Here is a 23,827-nt window from a genome sequence, read left to right on the forward strand (position 1 = left end):
CGAAATACAATGAAATTAAAGACTGTACAAGCAAGGAACTTTCAATGCTTCTGGAAGTAATTATGACTGGTTGGCCAGACACAAGAAGCGAGACTCCAATTGAAGTCAGGCCGTATTGGGATTCAAGAGACCAGTTATCAACTTCGGATGGTATTATATACAAAGGTCTGAGAATAGTCATGCCACCAAGCTTACGTAAATACATGCTAAATCTGATTCACAAGTCTCACTTAGGAATAGTCAAGTGTAAGCAGAGAGCCAGAGAAGTCATGTATTGGCCAGGCATGAATGCAGACATTGAAGTGACAGTTAGGGATTGTAGCAGGTGTGCTGAACAACAGAATCAAAATGTGTCAGAACCGCTAATACCTACCAAGACACCAGATCTCAAGGTGGTGAAGAAACACTTTGACTCCGAGAAACAGTCTGAGAAACATTGTTATGATAAGAGGAAAGGAGTTAAGAGTCATAATCCACTACAAAACGGAACGGCAGTCAGAATGCAACTTAATTCTGAGTGGAAACCAGGAACAGTAGTTTCGAAGCATTCTAAGCCTAGATCGTATAATGTCAAAAGTGGAAATAAGGTCTACAGAAGAAACAGAATACACATCAGAAAGTCTTCTGAGAAAGCAAACAGATTTGACAATATTTATGACTTTCCAGATGACATCTCAGAACAACCAGAACCACTAAATCTAGAGAGTCCAAGATTACAAACTACACTAGATTTTGAGCCGCCACTACACACTGCTTCTTCTAACACCTCTAGACCAAATGAACCTTATGTAACACGCTCAGGCAGAGTAGTTAACAAACCCAAGAGACTTGATTTGTGATGAACTGATTAGACTTTTTAGTTGACTAGTTTGTTAGTTATTCTGATAAATAGATTTTCTAAATTAAAGAAGAGAGATGTAACATAATAGTATTATATGTACATTTGCACACTAGCGCGTCAGTGCAACACCGCTTGTGTTTACTTAATAAATGGAGTTCCTAATATGTCTTCCCTCTTAAACACTAGTTTGTTATTTGTGTAACACGAATATTCTACACCTATCTAGAAGGGGTCGTCGAAAGAAAAGCTGTCTGGACAACGTAAAAGAATGGGCTGGCCTTTCTCTTGATATCATGCTAAGAACTGGAGCGTTTTGATTAAGCGAACAGTTAAAGCACCCCTAAGACGATCGACGAGTCAATTCAAGGAACGGACGATACCTAGATGTAGACTTGTTTGGGCTACTTTTTTTTTCGGTAATTAGTTAACTCTTTTTAAAAATTCGGAAGTCTTTAAGTGCCGCTGTGTTTACAAACAATGGACCAGGAGTGCTAGCCTAGACTAATCTAGAATTCTAGATAGGATTCCAGGAGTTCTAGTCTAGATCTATCTAGCTCTATAAAATGCGCGCAGTTAGGAATAGTATCTTGCATTATATTTTCGTCATAATTATCTTATTTGATATAAATCTAGTTTTAACAGAAGAAACTAAAAATATAAAAAATGTAGCTGCTCAGCAGCGGAGGTAAGCCAAAAATTTGACTAATTTGAGAAATGAAGAATCATTTCATTGACATTAGAATAGATCTATTAATATTATCATATAATAATAATAACACAAAATATAATATTAAGCCTACTTGTATCAATTAGTTTGGAGATCACCATAGGGATGGGAGTGGGGCACTAGTTCTTTTCTGACTTTTCATTAATATTTTCAGTAACAAGAAAGTTAGAACTTAAGACTTAGATTGTTAGATCTAGAAAAATCTAGTCAATCTAGATCTAGATGATAGATCTGATGGCTACATCATACTAGATGAGATTTGTGTCTATATCTATAATGAAAGTAACAGTAACATCATTATGATTATGTTTCTATGCTTCATACCTCTCCACCAAACTCGGTTCTGAGCAGCTTTCTTCATATTCTACCATATTATTCCAGAATCTTTAGCTTGACTGATGACTGACCCCTTCCAGGTTTGCTTGGGCCTGCCCACTTTCCTTGCAGATTCCAATCAAGTGCCTACCTTGCAACATTGGTAGTTAGTTTTTGCAGGATGTATTCTTTCACTTTTTAAAATCTCGGGCTATGGGTATTTGCTTGGTTCTCTCCACAAGCTGACAGTAGATATCCTAGAGATGTCTTATTTGGGCCAAATTTTTTGAAGAGTGGTAAAGGCAAACCTAACTTTATAAAAAAAAGTATTAATATGATTTTGTATATTTACCGTCTTTGCTAACCCTACTTTCCAGATTTGTGAGATGGTTAGTATAAAGGGTGTTCTCCCCTGTAGCATGATTGGGTTCTCTTGTCTGTCATTCATCCTCCTAAGTCTGGTCTTTCTTGTGAATTGAAGATTATTACAATACCTCCAGGAAATGAAAGTGGGCAGGGTTTGAACCTGGGCACTAGGACCTTATGACCAGGTAGCCATTCAAGAGCCAGAGGCAAGACAGTCCAGGCGTCAAAAACTTCACAATCTGATTTGGCCTTAAATTTATTAGATCTATTATATATCAGTTATTGGCCTATGAAATAATGAATTACTACTTACAGACAGAATAGTTTCTATTACAGATTAATGAATAATGAATGTTAGATCTATTCAGAAGTTAAAAATTTTCAATTTCTCAAGTGTCATCTGCACAATATCGTGCTATCAAGAAAGGTGCAGGTCAAATATGAAAAAACAGTTTAAAACATTTTTACAAAGCTTATATCAACTCATTCTGTCTGGTTAAAAGTTTGTGCGTACGTTATTTCTCTTGACACCGATCTCAAATCAAGCTGAAATTTTGCACATTTATTTCTTTTACCTGAAAACACTAGAATCAATTTTAAAAAAAATCTAATTAGTTAATTAACTATTGGAAATTAAGTATTTTGTTTGGTATATTGAAATTGTACATGACTGAATTGGTGGAATAAGCTGAATTAGTCCCCTTTATAGGTTGTAGTCTAAGTCTTAATGAACACAAGCAAATACTTTAAAGTGAGTTTGAAACAAACAATACATATCTATACAATCTTCTATAGACATAAGCACCTCACTAGCAGAGTAATTAGTATGTTGGCTTGAGAAGGCATGAACCTTGAGTTCAAAATTCAGGTCTTTCCCCCTTTTTCATTTTAGTTAAAATGCTTTTAAAAACCAATTAGGGTAAAATTCACCCAGATATCCCTTTCTTTGTCCCCCCCCCCCCCTTATTTTCCCAACTGGTCCAGGTGTGTACAATCATAGCATATTGAGAAAGCTAAAAGCCTGAAATAGCGCTAAACAAAAACAATTGTTACAAATATTTCTAATCGCGCAGATTTATTGTTCTTTGTCTAGATCTATTAGGAATTTAATTTCATGACTGATCCAAACTAATTGATACAATTACACTTCATCAAAGGATTTTTTATGATTTTCTTTTTGTAGGATATAATTTAGAAATGTAAATTTTTTCTGATAAGGTTTAATAAAAAAAATTGTAGAAAAATAAATGAATATTTAATTATTTATATTAAGTTAATGTCTTTACCTCTCTTTATAAATGATTTCAGGTGCTCTTATAAAGTCAGGAAATTGTGGCAGACAGACATCAGCTCATTTCCATTTGCTGCTTCACCTCTTGTGACTGACATTGATGGAGATGGAGGATTGGATATCGTAGCCGCACCATTTGGAGAAACATTGGCCGTCATAGAAGGAGAGACTGGGAAATATCTTCACGACACAAGCTGGCCCCAACACAATCTAGATAAGTCTGTACATTCTTCTGCTTTGCAGGTACACACCCAATGTTAAGTTAACTTACACGCACATGCACAAGGGAAATGTGAAAGTTGTTATATCTTAAGATTAGTCTTGTTGTATTTGTAGTTCAAATAGAATTTGGCATTGAGTGGGACATATGACTTCATCTATCAATCAATATATGATAGCATGTTAGTCCTTCCTATTTATTGGATAGTGATTTATTATTATTGTTATTGTTTAAAATATAAGGCGTTGTCTTTGAGTCCAAAGATGGCTTTCTGGTCATGCGGCATGCGCGTTTGACTGTCGTTCGATCATCTCAATGGTTCCAGGTTAGTACTAATAATACTATGCCAGCTATTTTTTTTTAATCTCTCTTCAAACTTTCTCACATTTATTTGTTGCAGTTTGATATTGATGGTGATGGAATTCTTGATTTGTTGTTTGTCACCTCACAAGGGGAAGGTTTGTTTTACACTTCTCTCGGGCATGCCCTACCCAAGTACACTTTTCAGGTAAAAAGAAATCTTTTTCTCTTAACATTTGAAATACTTTACATTTATATACATTTTAGTCTTCTGGTACTTCCTGCAAACATTTTATTTTATTTTAGCTTTTAAATATTTAATTTAACCATTACTTCAGTCTGTATTGTTACTTCAGTCTGTATTGTTACTTCAGTCTGTGTTGTTACTTCAGTCTGTATTGTTACTTCAGTCTGTATTGTTACTCTTTTGATATTATTACATGCATCACATGTTTGCGACATTCATGTTACATTTAGTATCAAATGAATCAGCACATTTATTTTATTTTTATTGCCAGCTACCAGCACCTTATGTACATTCTTCATGGTTCAGAGATAGTCACTTTGTTCATTATCAAAACTTACACAACTATGTTTCCTTCACAGAGGTAAGCAATTTTAGACTTAAGTAATTGTTTTATAAAAATAAAGAAGAGACATTGATCTCTAGTTATGACGTAGGCTGTGATTAGATCATAATATCTGGATATACCAGGTACTTTACTTAGTAAGAATTTTAGGGGGGTGGAACTAAGTTCTAGTCAGAGTGCTTTAGTGGGTTCTCAATCGTCTGACCAAAAATACAACATGAAATGTTCAAACATTAGTTGTGTTCACTTCTCCTCTATCCCCACCACCGAGTTATATTTAAAAATATCTGATTTTAAAAAAAATGTGTTTATATTTGAGATAGATTTTATAATCTACAAAAGCTGAGAATGAGCCTCTATTTTTTCAATCTCTTTATCTGCATGTAAAACTTCTTGCATTTGTTCATGCTGTATATACAGGCAGCCACTAAGCATTGGATGTGATTATGTTTTAAATGTTTTAAATGTACATTTCAAAAGAAGATTGCTATGAATGATAGCTTGTAGTTCATAGTTCATATCCACATGACTTTTTGTTCTCCCAAAGTAATGCTTAATTCTTTACATTAACTATTACCACAATGATAGGTCACTCAATCAATGAAAGTGCTATTGTAACCGTATTTCAGCCTTATGTTTGCTGCTAGAAAAATATCAAAATGCCTTGACTTGCATTGCTTGCCATAAGTAGACCCTCTGGGGCTGCTAATGTGTATGTGTGAAAATACCTGAGGCTAAAGTTTCCCACAGTGGAGACTGGTTCCTCTACTATCTCATTGGGGGACTAGCTAATTCGATTCTTGCTCATGGACACAACTAGGCTGCCCCACACAGCCTGCAAGGCCATGCCAGTCAGGTTCCAGGAGAACCCGACCAACCCTCAAGCTGGTATCCAGCGCAGTCTGCTTTTCAGAAAACCTGGGATCTCCTACTCAACATTTTACAGTGACACCACAGGGGATGGCTGGGCATAGCCCATTTGAGCGCTGCTGGCTCTTCCATCCATAGTACCTTTATCCACCTTAATAAAGAGCAGAAATGTTTACATGGCAACCACATTGAGGTGGTACTGGAATGCCACATATGTGATAGGCCAGAAAGTGCTATTGTAATCTTATTTTACCTTTGACTCTCTGAAAAATATTAACAACTGCCTTTTAACTTGCCAACTAGCAGAGAGGGGCCGACTATGGATAAGTGTAAAAACACAAATTCCTGTTTTTGATCTTTCTGTTTATATTTCTAAGGTCAGATAAATGCACTCATTAATTTCTTTTTACTCTTGCCCATGCATAGAAACCTGGCTACATTCCTGTGGACCCCCATGTCTTAAGTACGCCAGTACTGTACAACATGAGCCACTTGATATTTCCTGTATCCTGTTTTTATAGCGATGATGACTATAAGTAAGTATATCGCCATGTTTTTAATCTTTAGTTCTATTTTCACTTTTATTTACAAAGTGGTTTAGTGATTGAGTTTTATGATTGGGGTCAAAGACAAGCCTTATATATTGTGTGGACTTTTGTTCATGGAAGAAGGATATTAATTTTATTGCTTAGGTGTTATTGTTTTAAAAGTTAATTTAATCAACTGAATTGTCTTAATGAATAAGTTGAAGGAATTAGCGTGAATGTCAAACTAATAACATACTATTATTATTTGGACTATTACCTATTTGGTTGTTTCTTTTTTTAGCACTACCGATGGTCGTGGACCTTGGGGGGAGAGAAAATTCAAAAATAAATTTTATTTGGCAGCTGTTGCTGTTTTAGACCTCAACGCTTTCATGATGTTTGTAGGTCATGGCAGAAACAAAGATGGCCAACAGGAAGTCTCTTTCATAAAGATGTTCTTCCTTGAACTCTCGGAAGTAAGGGACTTTTAAAAAAAAAATATTTTTATAAGCGTATCTTCAGAAAATTTAGATTAGTTATTTTTTATTTGATTTTTTAAAATAATTTAATCACAAGATTTCATCTCTACGTTATTTTTTTTTTTAGAAAATCTAAATTTGATCTTTTAGAGAATGAATATTTAATTTATAATCATTTTAAAAAATGTATATTATTTAGAAATTGTTAATTTCATCTTTTACAATTAAGTTAATCTATGGACAATGTAGATTTAATTTTTTAAAGATTTTTTTTTTTGTTTAAGAATTTATTAACCAATAGTAAATTTTGATTTGATCACTTTCAACAATGCTTCTTCTATATTAAATAAATACATATTTAAAAATGTCTATACTTTAAAAAAGAAAATTTAATAGAATGTACACAAAAATTTTTCACATAATTGAATCTTTAACTTTTAACTTAAATAGAAACGTTTTCTAATTTTATTTTTTTTTGTTATTTGATATTCAATAGTATATTTGTATCTTTTAGAGTCCAGTTTTTAATCTGTTCACTCCAACTGTCATTGATATTGATGGGAACTTTGGCCCACCTGAAATTATAACTGGCCTTTCTTCTGGGCAGCTTTATGTCCTTTCGTTGGAAGGTTCCCATAGAGCTGGGTTTCCAATGACATTTGCGAACATTTCTGGCAGAGTAAGTTGTTTTTTTATCATTCCTAGTTTTATCACTTCACAGATTTTCCTTATAGATCAACATTGACATGGACTAAAGTGTGCCAAAGTGCACACAATATATATATATATAAATTAACATGTTAAAAAATGTGTCAGTGCTCATAAGTACATTCTAAGTGGTAGGTAGCACTATGTACCACAAATTAAAACCTGTTAAATTTGTTGTTGCTTATCAAACTAGTTACCTCACACTTTGATAATTAATGAGTTAAATTGTTATTTTATGTATCCATGTTTATTTCCGTCAGTTCTGTAATTCATAGTATTAGTTTACATTTTCTTCATGGATGGAAGGTGGCTGGAAGTTGATCAGAAGACACAAGTGGGAAAACTCAATAATCATTATTGCGAGTTAAAATTCTGCACATCATAAAAGTATAGCCGGATAGCTAAGTTATTAGAACCTTGGTTAGGCCAATAATAGAATATGCATCCTCCGTTTGGGACCCCTCAACTCAAGATAACATTAAAAAATTGGAACAGACACAAAATAGAGCAGTGAGATTCATAACAAACGAATATTCACATTTAACCAGAGTAATACATTTAGTAAAATCAATAAATTTAGAAAGCCTTCAGGACAGAAGACTCAAAAGTAAAGTAGCAATTATACATAAAACACTGAACCATAATCTTCAAATACAAAAACAAAATTTAATAAAATACACTGAAAGACACAAAGATAAAGGCACATTCCTCGTCCCGTATGCTAGGACAAATTTGTACAAATACTCCTTCTTCCCTAGTGCTATTAGAGCATGGAATGGGTTGCCTGAGCTAGCCAGGAAGACCAGTGACTTGGCAGAATTTAAGTCATTGGTTAATATGCATGACGCGTAGGACGTAATCATCTTCTTTTTTGAAGTAACGTCTGTATTATATAAGATAAGATCATGCTAATAATGTAAATATTATGTGTTCAACCTCCACACTATCCATTAAATGCTCTGTTTATTTTTCATTGACAAAATAGGAATGTTGAGTTTACTGTATTATTTGAATGTAAAGGAGGAACTTTTTTTAAAATTATATTACTTGTTTTAATTTACAACTAAAAAAAAAATTTAAATAAAAGCAAACTACAACTATTTGTAGGTTAGTGCTGCTGACCTCAATGATGATGGTGATTTAGAACTTGTGGTCTTGGATACAAAGGGGACAGCACACTGCTTGAGTTCCAAAACTGCCCAGCTGATGTGGTCAACAGAGATAGGAGGAACATCCTTTGCAGGAAGTGTCGTGACAAACATTGACTACGATAATTATTTAGATGTAGTGGTGGCTACTGACCAAGGGTAAGGCCAGCTGTTGGATGATTTTTAAAAAAAATATTTTTACATTATTGCAGTTGCTGTGAATCATATAGTAATATTTCTTGGGACTTCTTTATGACATGATGTTTGCTTGTTTCTAGATTGCTTGTGATTCAATTTAACTATATAAGTGTTTCAACATGACATCATTGTGTTTAGTTCAACATGAGATCATTGTGTTTTTATTCCAATGTGACATCATAGTGTTTAATTCAACATGACATTGTGTATATTTCATCATTGCATTAATAGGGTTTGTTTCAAAATGACATCAGTGTGTTGTGCTTCATCATGACATTTGTTTCTACTTTTTGTCTTTCACAGGAAAGTGTTTGCACTAAGTGGAGTCAACGGTACCATCCTACCCCATTATCCATTCAAAGCAGGGAGAAGAATTGTGGGTCACGTACTTGTGACCAAGTTTAATGTTATAAAAAATGCTAATGACCTGGTAAGTCTACATCTATCTGAACTATAATCCCTGACCCTTTCGTAGTATGATAGGGGACACAGTGGCTGAGGGATTAATCGCTTGGCTTCCGAATCTGGGGGTCTTGGGTTCAAATGTTGGTGAAGACTGAGATTTTTAATTTGCTGGATTTTCAGGGCGCCCCACCTAACTCTGATGTGAACCTGACTTTAGTTGGGGAAAGCAAAGGCAGTCAGTTGGTCAATGTGCTGGCCACATGACATTCTGCTTATTAACTGTTGGCCAAAGAAACAGATTTAACATCCTCTACCCTATAGATTGCAGGTCTGAAATGAAAACTTTTAACTTTTTTTTTTTTTCATAGTAGGATAACTTGTGTTGGTGAGCTTGACTAGTGTTTACACTTTTGACTTTGTACCTTGCATTGATTACTTTGTCTCGACATGGGCAAGCTTTTAAAAAATATGTTTAAAAAAAACAACAACTTAATATTGGGGTCTCTTATAGAACAAGTTATAATTTTGAAAATCCAAAAAGGAATAAGCTTGTATGTTGTTACTGTCAGTCGCCAAATGAGTGTGACACTGGGTCTTTCTCCTGTAAGCTTTATAATTCTGTCAGGAAGGTTACCTAGATTTTACTAGAAATAATGATTGTATACAGTCACATCTTTCCTATTATATTTATACTTATAATTCGATAGAAACTACCTTAAGTCTCTATACGTCTAGGTGTCCCTGGTTCAGTTCTAGTTAACGAAAAAAAAAAATTTAATAAAATACTCTGAAAGATACAAAGATAAAGGTACATTCCTCGTCCCATATGCTAGGACAAATTTGTACAAATACTCCTTCTTCCCTAGTGCTATTAGAGCATGGAATGGGTTGCCTGAGCTAGCCAGGAAAACCAGTGACTTGGCAGAATTTAAGTCATTGGTTAATATGCATGACTAAATGCATGACGCGTAGAACGTAATCATCTTCTTTTTTGAAGTAACGTCTGTATTATATAAGATAAGATAAGATTTAACCACTATAATCTATTTTTACATTCTGCGCGAATGACCGGAAGTGTGTTTTGTTGTCAGACAGAGTCCAGCGTGTGTGATATGCAGTAAAGCTGATTAAAGTTTATGTGTTTGATCTAGTGGTTTAATTGTTTTATTTCGTTAACTAGAACTGAACCAGGGACACCTAGAGGTATCGAGACTTAAGGTAGTTTCTATCGAATTATAAGTATAAATATAATAGGAAAGATGTGACATATACATTTAGGCAGTTTTCTTGACCAGACACAACAGAATGCAACAACACATGTACCGGAAGCTCAAAATTGGAACCAGTGAAATCTGCCCATGTGGAGTATCACCACCTCCTCCAAAACTGCTCTCTTTACCAAGAGGCCTGTATAAGACATTGGCCCCAAATCACCCCAATAGAAAGAAAACTATATGAAGAACTCCCTGATTTGGAAACCACTGTGCAGTTCATCTCATGTATTGGTCTAGTCATATGAACACTCCAACATAACAATGAGAACGATGAAGAAGAAGAAGAACTTGACCAGAAAACTTCTGTTGTAGCAGAATATATATAAGTTTATTTAGATAAAAATAAATTCACCAACACCACTGGATTATAATAGATCCATTATGAATATGATACACAACTTGACATAATGTAATACTCTCATATTACCAATTTTTACTGACTGCTACATTAGGAAAAAGAAATAGGACTATTAACTAACATAACTGAACTGTTCACTACAAGTGCTCAACTGTCACTGTTACTAACTGCATACTGAACTGTTCACTACGAGTTCTCGACTGTCACTGTTACTAACTGCATACTGAACTGTTCACTACAAGTTGTCAACTGTCACTGTTACTAACTGCATACTGAACTGTTCACTACGAGTTCTCGACTGTCACTCTTACTAACTGCATACTGAACTGTTCACTACGAGTTCTCAACTGTCACTGTTACTAACTGCATACTGAACTGTTCACTACGAGTTCTCAACTGTCACTCTTACTAACTGCATACTGAACTGTTCACTACGAGTTCTCCACTGTCACTCTTACTAACTGCATACTGAACTGTTCACTACGAGTTCTCAACTGTCACTCTTACTAACTGCATACTGAACTGTTCACTACGAGTTCTCCACTGTCACTCTTACTAACTGCATACTGAACTGTTCACTACGAGTTCTCAACTGTCACTGTTACTAACTGCATACTGAACTGTTCACTACGAGTTCTCAACTATCACTCTTACTAACTGCATACTGAACTGTTCACTACAAGTGCTCAACTGTCACTGTTACTAACTGCATACTGAACTGTTCACTACGAGTTCTCAACTATCACTCTTACTAACTGCATACTGAACTGTTCACTACGAGTTCTCGACTATCACTCTTACTAACTGCATACTGAACTGTTCACTACGAGTTCTCAACTGTCACTCTTACTAACTGCATACTGAACTGTTCACTACGAGTTCTCGACTGTCACTCTTACTAACTGCATACTGAACTGTTCACTACGAGTTCTCGACTGTCACTCTTACTAACTGCATACTGAACTGTTCACTACGAGTTCTCGACTGTCACTCTTACTAACTGCATACTGAACTGTTCACTACGAGTTCTCGACTGTCACTCTTACTAACTGCATACTGAACTGTTCACTACGAGTTCTCGACTGTCACTCTTACTAACTGCATACTGAACTGTTCACTACGAGTTCTCGACTGTCACTCTTACTAACTGCATACTGAACTGTTCACTACGAGTTCTCGACTGTCACTCTTACTAACTGCATACTGAACTGTTCACTACGAGTTCTCGACTGTCACTCTTACTAACTGCATACTGAACTGTTCACTACGAGTTCTCGACTGTCACTCTTACTAACTGCATACTGAACTGTTCACTACGAGTTCTCAACTGTCACTCTTACTAACTGCATACTGAACTGTTCACTACGAGTTCTCGACTGTCACTCTTACTAACTGCATACTGAACTGTTCACTACGAGTTCTCGACTGTCACTCTTACTAACTGCATACTGAACTGTTCACTACGAGTTCTCAACTGTCACTCTTACTAACTGCATACTGAACTGTTCACTACGAGTTCTCAACTGTCACTCTTACTAACTGCATACTGAACTGTTCACTACGAGTTCTCCACTGTCACTCTTACTAACTGCATACTGAACTGTTCACTACGAGTTCTCCACTGTCACTGTTACTACCTGCATACTGAACTGTTCACTACGAGTTCTCCACTGTCACTCTTACTAACTGCATACTGAACTGTTCACTACGAGTTCTCCACTGTCACTCTTACTAACTGCATACTGAACTGTTCACTACGAGTTCTCAACTGTCACTCTTACTAACTGCATACTGAACTGTTCACTACGAGTTCTCAACTGTCACTCTTACTAACTGCATACTGAACTGTTCACTACGAGTTCTCAACTGTCACTCTTACTAACTGCATACTGAACTGTTCACTACGAGTTCTCAACTATCACTCTTACTAACTGCATACTGAACTGTTCACTACGAGTTCTCAACTGCCACTGTTACTAACTGCATACTGAACTGTTCACTACGAGTTCTCAACTGCCACTCTTACTAACTGCATACTGAACTGTTCACTACGAGTTCTCAACTGCCACTCTTACTAACTGCATACTGAACTGTTCACTACTAGTTCTCAACTGTCACTCTTACTAACTGCATACTGAACTGTTCACTACGAGTTCTCAACTGTCACTCTTACTAACTGCATACTGAACTGTTCACTACGAGTTCTCGACTGTCACTGTTACTAACTGCATACTGAACTGTTCACTACGAGTTCTCAACTGTCACTCTTACTAACTGCATACTGAACTGTTCACTACGAGTTCTCAACTGTCACTCTTACTACCTGCATACTGAACTGTTCACTACAAGTTCTCAACTGTCACTCTTACTACCTGCATACTGAACTGTTCACTACGAGTTCTCAACTGTCACTGTTACTACCTGCATACTGAACTGTTCACTACAAGTTCTCAACTGTCACTCTTACTACCTGCATACTGAACTGTTCACTACGAGTTCTCAACTGTCACTCTTACTAACTGCATACTGAACTGTTCACTACGAGTTCTCAACTGCCACTCTTACTAACTGCATACTGAACTGTTCACTACGAGTTCTCAACTGCCACTCTTACTAACTGCATACTGAACTGTTCACTACGAGTTCTCGACTGTCACTCTTACTAACTGCATACTGAACTGTTCACTACGAGTTCTCGACTGTCACTCTTACTAACTGCATACTGAACTGTTCACTACGAGTTCTCAACTGTCACTCTTACTAACTGCATACTGAACTGTTCACTACGAGTTCTCAACTGTCACTCTTACTAACAGCATACTGAACTGTTCACTACGAGTTCTCAACTGTCACTCTTACTAACTGCATACTGAACTGTTCACTACGAGTTCTCGACTGTCACTCTTACTAACTGCATACTGAACTGTTCACTACAAGTTCTCAACTGTCACTCTTACTAACTGCATACTGAACTGTTCACTACGAGTTCTCAACTGTCACTCTTACTAACTGCATACTGAACTGTTCACTACGAGTTCTCGACTGTCACTCTTACTAACTGCATACTGAACTGTTCACTACGAGTTCTCAACTGCCACTCTTACTAACTGCATACTGAACTGTTCACTACGAGTTCTCAACTGCCACTCTTACTAACTGCATACTGAACTGTTCACTACGAGTTCTCGACTGTCACTCTTACTAACTGCATACTGAACTGTTCACTACGAGTTCTCAACTGTCACTCTTACTAACTGCATACTGAACTGTTCACTACAAGTTCTCAACTGTCACTCTTACTAACTGCATACTGAACTGTTCACTACGAGTTCTCAACTATCACTCTTACTAACTGCATACTGAACTGTTCACTACGAGTTCTCAACTGTCACTCTTACTAACTGCATACTGAACTGTTCACTACGAGTTCTCGACTGTCACTGTTACTAACTGCATACTGAACTGTTCACTACGAGTTCTCAACTATCACTCTTACTAACTGCATACTGAACTGTTCACTACAAGTGCTCAACTGTCACTGTTACTAACTGCATACTGAACTGTTCACTACGAGTTCTCAACTATCACTCTTACTAACTGCATACTGAACTGTTCACTACGAGTTCTCGACTATCACTCTTACTAACTGCATACTGAACTGTTCACTACGAGTTCTCAACTGTCACTCTTACTAACTGCATACTGAACTGTTCACTACGAGTTCTCGACTGTCACTCTTACTAACTGCATACTGAACTGTTCACTACGAGTTCTCGACTGTCACTCTTACTAACTGCATACTGAACTGTTCACTACGAGTTCTCGACTGTCACTCTTACTAACTGCATACTGAACTGTTCACTACGAGTTCTCGACTGTCACTCTTACTAACTGCATACTGAACTGTTCACTACGAGTTCTCGACTGTCACTCTTACTAACTGCATACTGAACTGTTCACTACGAGTTCTCGACTGTCACTCTTACTAACTGCATACTGAACTGTTCACTACGAGTTCTCGACTGTCACTCTTACTAACTGCATACTGAACTGTTCACTACGAGTTCTCGACTGTCACTCTTACTAACTGCATACTGAACTGTTCACTACGAGTTCTCGACTGTCACTCTTACTAACTGCATACTGAACTGTTCACTACGAGTTCTCAACTGTCACTCTTACTAACTGCATACTGAACTGTTCACTACGAGTTCTCGACTGTCACTCTTACTAACTGCATACTGAACTGTTCACTACGAGTTCTCGACTGTCACTCTTACTAACTGCATACTGAACTGTTCACTACGAGTTCTCAACTGTCACTCTTACTAACTGCATACTGAACTGTTCACTACGAGTTCTCAACTGTCACTCTTACTAACTGCATACTGAACTGTTCACTACGAGTTCTCCACTGTCACTCTTACTAACTGCATACTGAACTGTTCACTACGAGTTCTCCACTGTCACTGTTACTACCTGCATACTGAACTGTTCACTACGAGTTCTCCACTGTCACTCTTACTAACTGCATACTGAACTGTTCACTACGAGTTCTCCACTGTCACTCTTACTAACTGCATACTGAACTGTTCACTACGAGTTCTCAACTGTCACTCTTACTAACTGCATACTGAACTGTTCACTACGAGTTCTCAACTGTCACTCTTACTAACTGCATACTGAACTGTTCACTACGAGTTCTCAACTGTCACTCTTACTAACTGCATACTGAACTGTTCACTACGAGTTCTCAACTATCACTCTTACTAACTGCATACTGAACTGTTCACTACGAGTTCTCAACTGCCACTGTTACTAACTGCATACTGAACTGTTCACTACGAGTTCTCAACTGCCACTCTTACTAACTGCATACTGAACTGTTCACTACGAGTTCTCAACTGCCACTCTTACTAACTGCATACTGAACTGTTCACTACTAGTTCTCAACTGTCACTCTTACTAACTGCATACTGAACTGTTCACTACGAGTTCTCAACTGTCACTCTTACTAACTGCATACTGAACTGTTCACTACGAGTTCTCGACTGTCACTGTTACTAACTGCATACTGAACTGTTCACTACGAGTTCTCAACTGTCACTCTTACTAACTGCATACTGAACTGTTCACTACGAGTTCTCAACTGTCACTCTTACTACCTGCATACTGAACTGTTCACTACAAGTTCTCAACTGTCACTCTTACTACCTGCATACTGAACTGTTCACTACGAGTTCTCAACTGTCACTGTTACTACCTGCATACTGAACTGTTCACTACAAGTTCTCAACTGTCACTCTTACTACCTGCATACTGAACTGTTCACTACGAGTTCTCAACTGTCACTCTTACTAACTGCATACTGAACTGTTCACTACGAGTTCTCAACTGCCACTCTTACTAACTGCATACTGAACTGTTCACTACGAGTTCTCAACTGCCACTCTTACTAACTGCATACTGAACTGTTCACTACGAGTTCTCGACTGTCACTCTTACTAACTGCATACTGAACTGTTCACTACGAGTTCTCGACTGTCACTCTTACTAACTGCATACTGAACTGTTCACTACGAGTTCTCAACTGTCACTCTTACTAACTGCATACTGAACTGTTCACTACGAGTTCTCAACTGTCACTCTTACTAACAGCATACTGAACTGTTCACTACGAGTTCTCAACTGTCACTCTTACTAACTGCATACTGAACTGTTCACTACGAGTTCTCGACTGTCACTCTTACTAACTGCATACTGAACTGTTCACTACAAGTTCTCAACTGTCACTCTTACTAACTGCATACTGAACTGTTCACTACGAGTTCTCAACTGTCACTCTTACTAACTGCATACTGAACTGTTCACTACGAGTTCTCGACTGTCACTCTTACTAACTGCATACTGAACTGTTCACTACGAGTTCTCAACTGCCACTCTTACTAACTGCATACTGAACTGTTCACTACGAGTTCTCAACTGCCACTCTTACTAACTGCATACTGAACTGTTCACTACGAGTTCTCGACTGTCACTCTTACTAACTGCATACTGAACTGTTCACTACGAGTTCTCAACTGTCACTCTTACTAACTGCATACTGAACTGTTCACTACAAGTTCTCAACTGTCACTCTTACTAACTGCATACTGAACTGTTCACTACGAGTTCTCAACTATCACTCTTACTAACTGCATACTGAACTGTTCACTACGAGTTCTCAACTGTCACTCTTACTAACTGCATACTGAACTGTTCACTACGAGTTCTCGACTGTCACTCTTACTAACTGCATACTGAACTGTTCACTACGAGTTCTCAACTGTCACTCTTACTAACTGCATACTGAACTGTTCACTACGAGTTCTCAACTGTCACTCTTACTAACTGCATACTGAACTGTTCACTACGAGTTCTCGACTGTCACTCTTACTAACTGCATACTGAACTGTTCACTACGAGTTCTCAACTGTCACTCTTACTAACTGCATACTGAACTGTTCACTACGAGTTCTCGACTGTCACTCTTACTAACTGCATACTGAACTGTTCACTACGAGTTCTCGACTGTCACTCTTACTAACTGCATACTGAACTGTTCACTACGAGTTCTCAACTGTCACTCTTACTAACTGCATACTGAACTGTTCACTACGAGTTCTCAACTGTCACTCTTACTAACTGCATACTGAACTGTTCACTACGAGTTCTCAACTATCACTCTTACTAACTGCATACTGAACTGTTCACTACGAGTTCTCAACTATCACTCTTACTAACTGCATACTGAACTGTTCACTACAAGTTCTCAACTGCCACTGTTACTAACTGCATACTGAACTGTTCACTACGAGTTCTCAACTATCACTCTTACTAACTGCATACTGAACTGTTCACTACGAGTTCTCAACTATCACTCTTACTAACTGCATACTGAACTGTTCACTACAAGTTCTCAACTGCCACTGTTACTAACTGCATACTGAACTGTTCACTACGAGTTCTCAACTATCACTCTTACTAACTGCATACTGAACTGTTCACTACGAGTTCTCAACTGTCACTGTTACTAACTGCATACTGAACTGTTCACTACAAGTTGTCAACTGTCACTGTTACTAACTGCATACTGAACTGTTCACTACGAGTTCTCAACTGCCACTGTTACTAACTGCATACTGAACTGTTCACTACGAGTTGTCAACTGTCACTGTTACTACCTGCATACTGAACTGTTCACTACGAGTTCTCAACTATCACTCTTACTAACTGCATACTGAACTGTTCACTACGAGTTCTCAACTATCACTCTTACTAACTGCATACTGAACTGTTCACTACGAGTTCTCAACTATCACTGTTACTACCTGCATACTGAACTGTTCACTACGAGTTCTCAACTGTCACTCTTACTACCTGCATACTGAACTGTTCTCAACTGTCACTCTTACTAACTGCATACTGAACTGTTCACTACAAGTTGTCAACTGTCACTCTTACTACCTGCATACTGAACTGTTCTCAACTGTCACTCTTACTAACTGCATACTGAACTGTTCACTACAAGTTCTCGACTGTCACTCTTACTAACTGCATACTGAACTGTTCACTACAAGTTCTCAACTGTCACTCTTACTAACTGCATACTGAACTGTTCACTACGAGTTCTCAACTGTCACTCTTACTAACTGCATACTGAACTGTTCACTATGAGTTCTCAACTGCCACTGTTACTAACTGCATACTGAACTGTATTTTGTAATCTAAGTTCACTCCAGCTGGTGGGTGTTGTGAATCACAATTGAATGAACACATTGACTTTATTTCCACCCACTATTCTATTGTTTACCATTGTTGTCTTTCTTATCTAACATACCAATATTTGTTTGACTTTTTTTTATTTTCAGGTGTTTTTGTCAGATGACGGGATACTTCATATTTTGGCTGCCGATCACAGCTGCCTCAGCCAGATGGCACTGGCTGATTCATCGTTTGTAGACATCCTGACTTACAATGTGGTAGGAATGAATCGTGGGATGGAGTTGATTGTCTCCACCTCAGATGGCAGCCTGATCTGCTTAGGGTCAGGGATGGAGAGCTCTCTTGAAGAGAGAGTTGACTTGGAGTATAGCATACTAAGCAAGAGATTAGCCTACCCTTCAGACACAGCAACACACAACAATTTCTATTTCAGTCTTTTGAAGGTATTTGTAGTTGGCATCAAATTAAATCATTAACTAATTCATTTAAAGTAAATATCTAATTTTTTTTTTTTTTATTTCTTGTGAGTATATTTTTCAAATATGAACTTTAATTTGTATAAGTTGTTATGAAAGTCTATAGAACTTGTAGCTAAGACAATCTTTTATTGTGTAAAAAAAAATGTATTAATTCATTTTCTTTCCCTTTCAGCCAGTAATTCTTATTGATGAAGCAACAAAACTACTCAAAGAAGTCACTGGCAGCTTTTTAGAGTTTACTGTCAATATTTTTAACTCTTTACCAAGTCAAAAATTTCATTTAAAGGTAATTTTTGAAAGTATATTTTTACTATGATAATTAATTTTTTGTCTTTAATCATTCTGGAATCAGAAACTGAGTTAAAATGAACTGGCTATCCAAATATTGTTTAAAAAAATGTTCTACACACAATATTTGACTATTCTTTAGCTTCTCAACTCAATATCCAAATATTTGATTGGCTATTTGTTGCTTTTTGGATTGACAAATGAATATAAGTAGTTTTGAGCATTGAGTGGGTTATTTGCACTAGACAGCAAAACCAATTATAACTAAAGCTACATCAGATCTGGATGAAGTGATGGGCTCCTATCCATTAGGGTAGAACAGAAAGATTTTAAAACTATTTTATCCCACTTTCAGTCTGGTTGTTTCAATTTTGATTTACCTGAAGACTGGGACTTTTAAAGACGACCCTGAATCCACCCAACTCTAAAACATTAGTTGTCATCATCTGCCCTTTAGATCCCAAGGTCTGAAAGGGAACTTTACTTTTTTTTGGAGTATTTTCCCTTGTCATTGACTTACAAGTATGTTTATGGCCTGTTGCATATTGAGTACATCATTTTGAATAGAATAAGTCATTACATAGACAATATGTCACTGAGATGTTCTCATTATATTATCAATTATGATGTAATAACAACACTGATGTTTCAGTTACAACTCCATATGACAAGAAAGTGAAAAAACTAACAGGAGACTTTAATACACACTAATAACATACTTGAGAAAAACATGTGAACGCACTGAACAGTAGAACAAGGGAGACTACAAGAAAACCAACTTACACACAACATGCATAAACATAAATACACATATAAATGTAACAGTTCTCTTTTCACATCATGTCTCTCAGTTCCTTGAGGAATGCTGTCTTTGCTAAAGATCTTTCAGTCTGGACACATTGATTTAGATCTAGAATTGAAAGTTAAACATCTTTTATTCATTATGTTATAGACTTCTATTGTTGCAGAATTCAATCCTCATTTTAGGCAGAATGTATCCTGTTGTGGTTACATTCATGTAGTATATTCACATACTATATACACAATGATAGATTTTAGCAGATAGGAGTGTGTGGCTGAGAGGCTGCTTGGCTACGGCCTGGCCTTCTAACACAATGATAGATTTTAGCAGATAGGAGCAGAGTTTTATTTGCTGTCCACTTAAAGGCAGCATGGAAACCTTCTCCCAGATACCCTACGCCCAACAGATCCACAAAAGAGATTGGACCATAGTGCACTAAACTTTATGACATATAGTGATAAAATAAACAGCCTTGTGACATATAGTGATGAAATAAACAGCCTTGTGACATATAGTGATGAAATAAACGGCCTTGTGACATAGTGATAAAAGAAACAGCCTTGTGAAATATAGTGATAAAAGAAACAGCCTTGTGAAATATAGTGATAAAAGAAACAGCCTTGTGACATATAGTGATAAAAGAAACAGCCTTGTGAAATATAGTGATAAAAGAAACAGCCTTGTGACATATATTGATAAAAGAAACAGCCTAGTGACATATAGGGATCAAACAAACAGCCTTGTGACATATAGTCTGTGGATGCAATAAAAGATACTAATCTTTTATATGATTATATTAACATTTTAAAGTTACTTAAATTGAAGATCTTTAAATAATAAGACAAAAGAAGCTTAAAAAAAATGACCTAATATCCTCAGGTTTATCTGGGAAGCCATCTGGTTCACACAGTGGACCAAGTGTCCGGTGACAATAGTCCATTAAGTATCAACATACGAACCCCTGAGCAACCTGGCCAGGCACACATTGTAGTGGCTGTTTATGACCAGTTTGGATTTGTGTACACTGACTCGATATTTCTAAAGTAAGTTTGTGCATTAAGTAGTGGACTAAGCTCTATGTACTACAGATTTTAACCCTTTGAACGCTTTCCCTTTAAGCTCCCATTCAATAGGATTCATGACAAACAAACTCACAACTCAACTAAATATTCATTCAAGTGCAATTAATTATGATTTAAATTTACTTGTGCACATATTTTAGTGGCTGTTTATGACCAGTTTGGATTTGTGTACGCTGACTCGATATTTCTAAAGTAAGTTTGTGCATTAAGTAGTGGACTAAGCTCTAAGTACTACAGATTTTAACCCTTTCAACTCTTACCCTTTAAGCTCCCATTCCATTGGATTCATGACTCACAACTCAACTAAATATTCATTCAAGTGCAATTATTTATGATTTAAATTTACTTGTGCACATATTTTAGATTGTTCAGCTGATCATGACTGAAATAACAATAATAATAATAATAATCTTTATTATCCATTAGGAAATTTGTTTTACAAATAGTTTTCCACTCATTTTAGTTATAATTGTCAAAAGTTATAAAAAACCATGCCCTAAATTTTCAAAGAGCTTGTTCTAAAATGTATTGGAAATCAGTAGCAACCATTATATTAATTGAATGTGTTATTTAATAGGTTTTAAGTTTTAATGTACTTCTTGATACTGTCTATCTATTCAGCAAATATTAAAAATAAGTTGTGTAAGATTGAAAAGGAGAATTTATAAATTCATAACTTAAGATTTGAATTTGAGTTGATTATGGCCTTCACATTGACCTCTTTGATTCTGGCCTTCTGGTGAATCTTTGAATCAAGACTTGTCATGGCCTATATAGAAAATAATGTGAGATATGCTAGAAACTGTAAACAACCAATTAATCAAGGCATACCAATCCTTGTAAACATATGTTGTTGAGCTGAAATTTATTAAGAAAATACAATATTGAATGGATTAAGGGTATATGGATAGAAAACCAGGAATTATTTTTTTTGTTGCATTTCTCTGATCCTGTAGTTGTGGGGCTATCTATTAAAATAGTTAATTGTGAGACTAACAGATACGTAATGAAACAAAAAATTTACTAATTTCTCAGCCATTTTCAGATACATGTTAAATGAATTGTGAATATCATACTAAGTTTAAAGAAAAACATAAAGATAAAGGTACATTTCTTATTCCATATGCTAGAACAAATTTGTACAAATACTCCTTGTTCCCTAGTGCTTTTTAGAGCATGGAATGAGTTGCCTGAGTCAGTCAGGAAAACCAATGACTTGGCAGAGTTGATCAACATGCATGACTAGATTGACCTAGGGACATAAGTAGGATGTTTTTGAAGTCATGTCTGTATTTTATAAGATAAGATTATTTCTGCTTATAATTTTGAAACACTTTCTGTCTCCTCTCCAGGTTCAACCAGTTAATACTTCTAGATCTCCAGTGGCTTGTTTTAGCCCCATTTATTGCTATGATCATTATTTTACTGGTCAATCACGGATTTCCTGCCAAGGATCTTTTACCTGTAACTTTCCCTTCAAAATCAAAATAATGTTTTATTGTCATTTTAGACATCTTAGAAAATACTTTTAGCAAAATCTATTTTTAAATATTAAAAAATGTATGTATCATTGTATGAAGATAATATGAGAAGTGTATGTTAGTAGTATAAGTGGTTTATGCTGTATGTAAGGTCACTTTTCATTGTTTCATACTTTCCATATAATTGAAGAGTTGCCATTCCTTGTCATTTTGAGAATGTGAAGTTTATTTGTAATTGATGTATTCGATATTTGATTGGTGTACTGACAATGAATGAAAGTTTATATTTTTTTATGTGATAATTTATTAAATATGCTAATGCATGAAAATTGATTATGTTTTATATGTCTGCATTTTAGTATGTCCTTTATTATATGGTTTTGTTTCTTTTGTGTGTGTGAAATTCTGTTTTTAATTAAACTTTAAACCTTGTCATTTTTAGGTTTTTTCATTTCTTAATTAGAATTCAAACAAAAGTTTTAGATCTATTAAATTCATTTTCTTTTCAAAACTTTTTATAAAATGCCCTCCAGAAAATGAAAATTAATTTCTTCCCTTGTGCCAATAGAACATGGAACAAAGATCTAGGTTACCTGAATCAGCCAAGAAAACACATGGCTTAGTACAGTTTAAGTCTAATTAACATGCACAACTAGATTGATGCATGAATACAAAAGCTATGATTATGATACTTGCACGAACAGGTATTCCCAGCATCTTTACAGACCTCAGACAACATCGCTTGCGCTGGCTTGGACATGTTCGCCTGATAGAGGACAAACGCATCCCGAAAGTCATCCTCTACGGACAACTCGCGACTGGCTCAAGAAAAACTGGTCGCCCCCACCTCCGTTACATAGATGTAATAAAACGGGACCTCAAATCAGTGAACATCAATACTGACCATTGGGAAGACATAGCTCTAGACCTCACCAGATGGAGAGAGACAATGACCAAGAAAGCTATGGATAGCGAAAGAGCATGAGCCTCAGCCCTGGAAGAAAAACAGAATTACATAAGATCTGAACGAAGTGGTCGTCTCCTTTCCATTAGGACTAAAACAGAAAGATTTTAAAAAATCCTTTATCCCACTATCGGTCAGAGTGTTACAAGATCAGCTGTCGTCATCGAGAATTACATAGAATTCAAACTCATAAAGCGCTGGTTGTGAATGTGTGTGAGTGAATGTTGTTCGAATCTTTTCACCCATATTGTTTTTGTAACGTAGTTAGGCTGAGGTTGTCAAATTGTAGTCAAACTGAATTTACATTTGATTGGATCAATACAATTATCTTAAATGTTTGTGAATGTAAA

At 36.3% G+C, this 23,827-nt stretch overlaps 1 protein-coding gene across 1 annotated transcript; it reads left to right on the forward strand.

Moving 5' to 3' along the window:
- The first annotated feature begins 1,297 nt into the window (after positions 1–1,297).
- On the forward strand, positions 1,298–22,948 carry LOC106058817 (uncharacterized). The gene is made up of 13 exons (XM_056039288.1): positions 1,298–1,526; positions 3,558–3,783; positions 4,161–4,268; positions 4,579–4,668; positions 5,947–6,056; positions 6,349–6,523; positions 7,041–7,205; positions 8,342–8,541; positions 8,884–9,010; positions 18,528–18,824; positions 19,033–19,146; positions 20,830–20,993; positions 22,385–22,948. The coding sequence occupies exons 1-13, from the start codon at positions 1,405–1,407 to the stop codon at positions 22,521–22,523; spliced, it is 2,037 nt and encodes a 678-aa protein (XP_055895263.1). The 5' UTR covers positions 1,298–1,404; the 3' UTR covers positions 22,524–22,948.
- The last annotated feature ends 879 nt before the right edge of the window (positions 22,949–23,827 follow it).

The sequence above is a fragment of the Biomphalaria glabrata genome, chromosome 8, assembly GCF_947242115.1.
Source record: "Biomphalaria glabrata chromosome 8, xgBioGlab47.1, whole genome shotgun sequence".
NCBI classification, from domain to species: domain Eukaryota; kingdom Metazoa; phylum Mollusca; class Gastropoda; family Planorbidae; genus Biomphalaria; species Biomphalaria glabrata.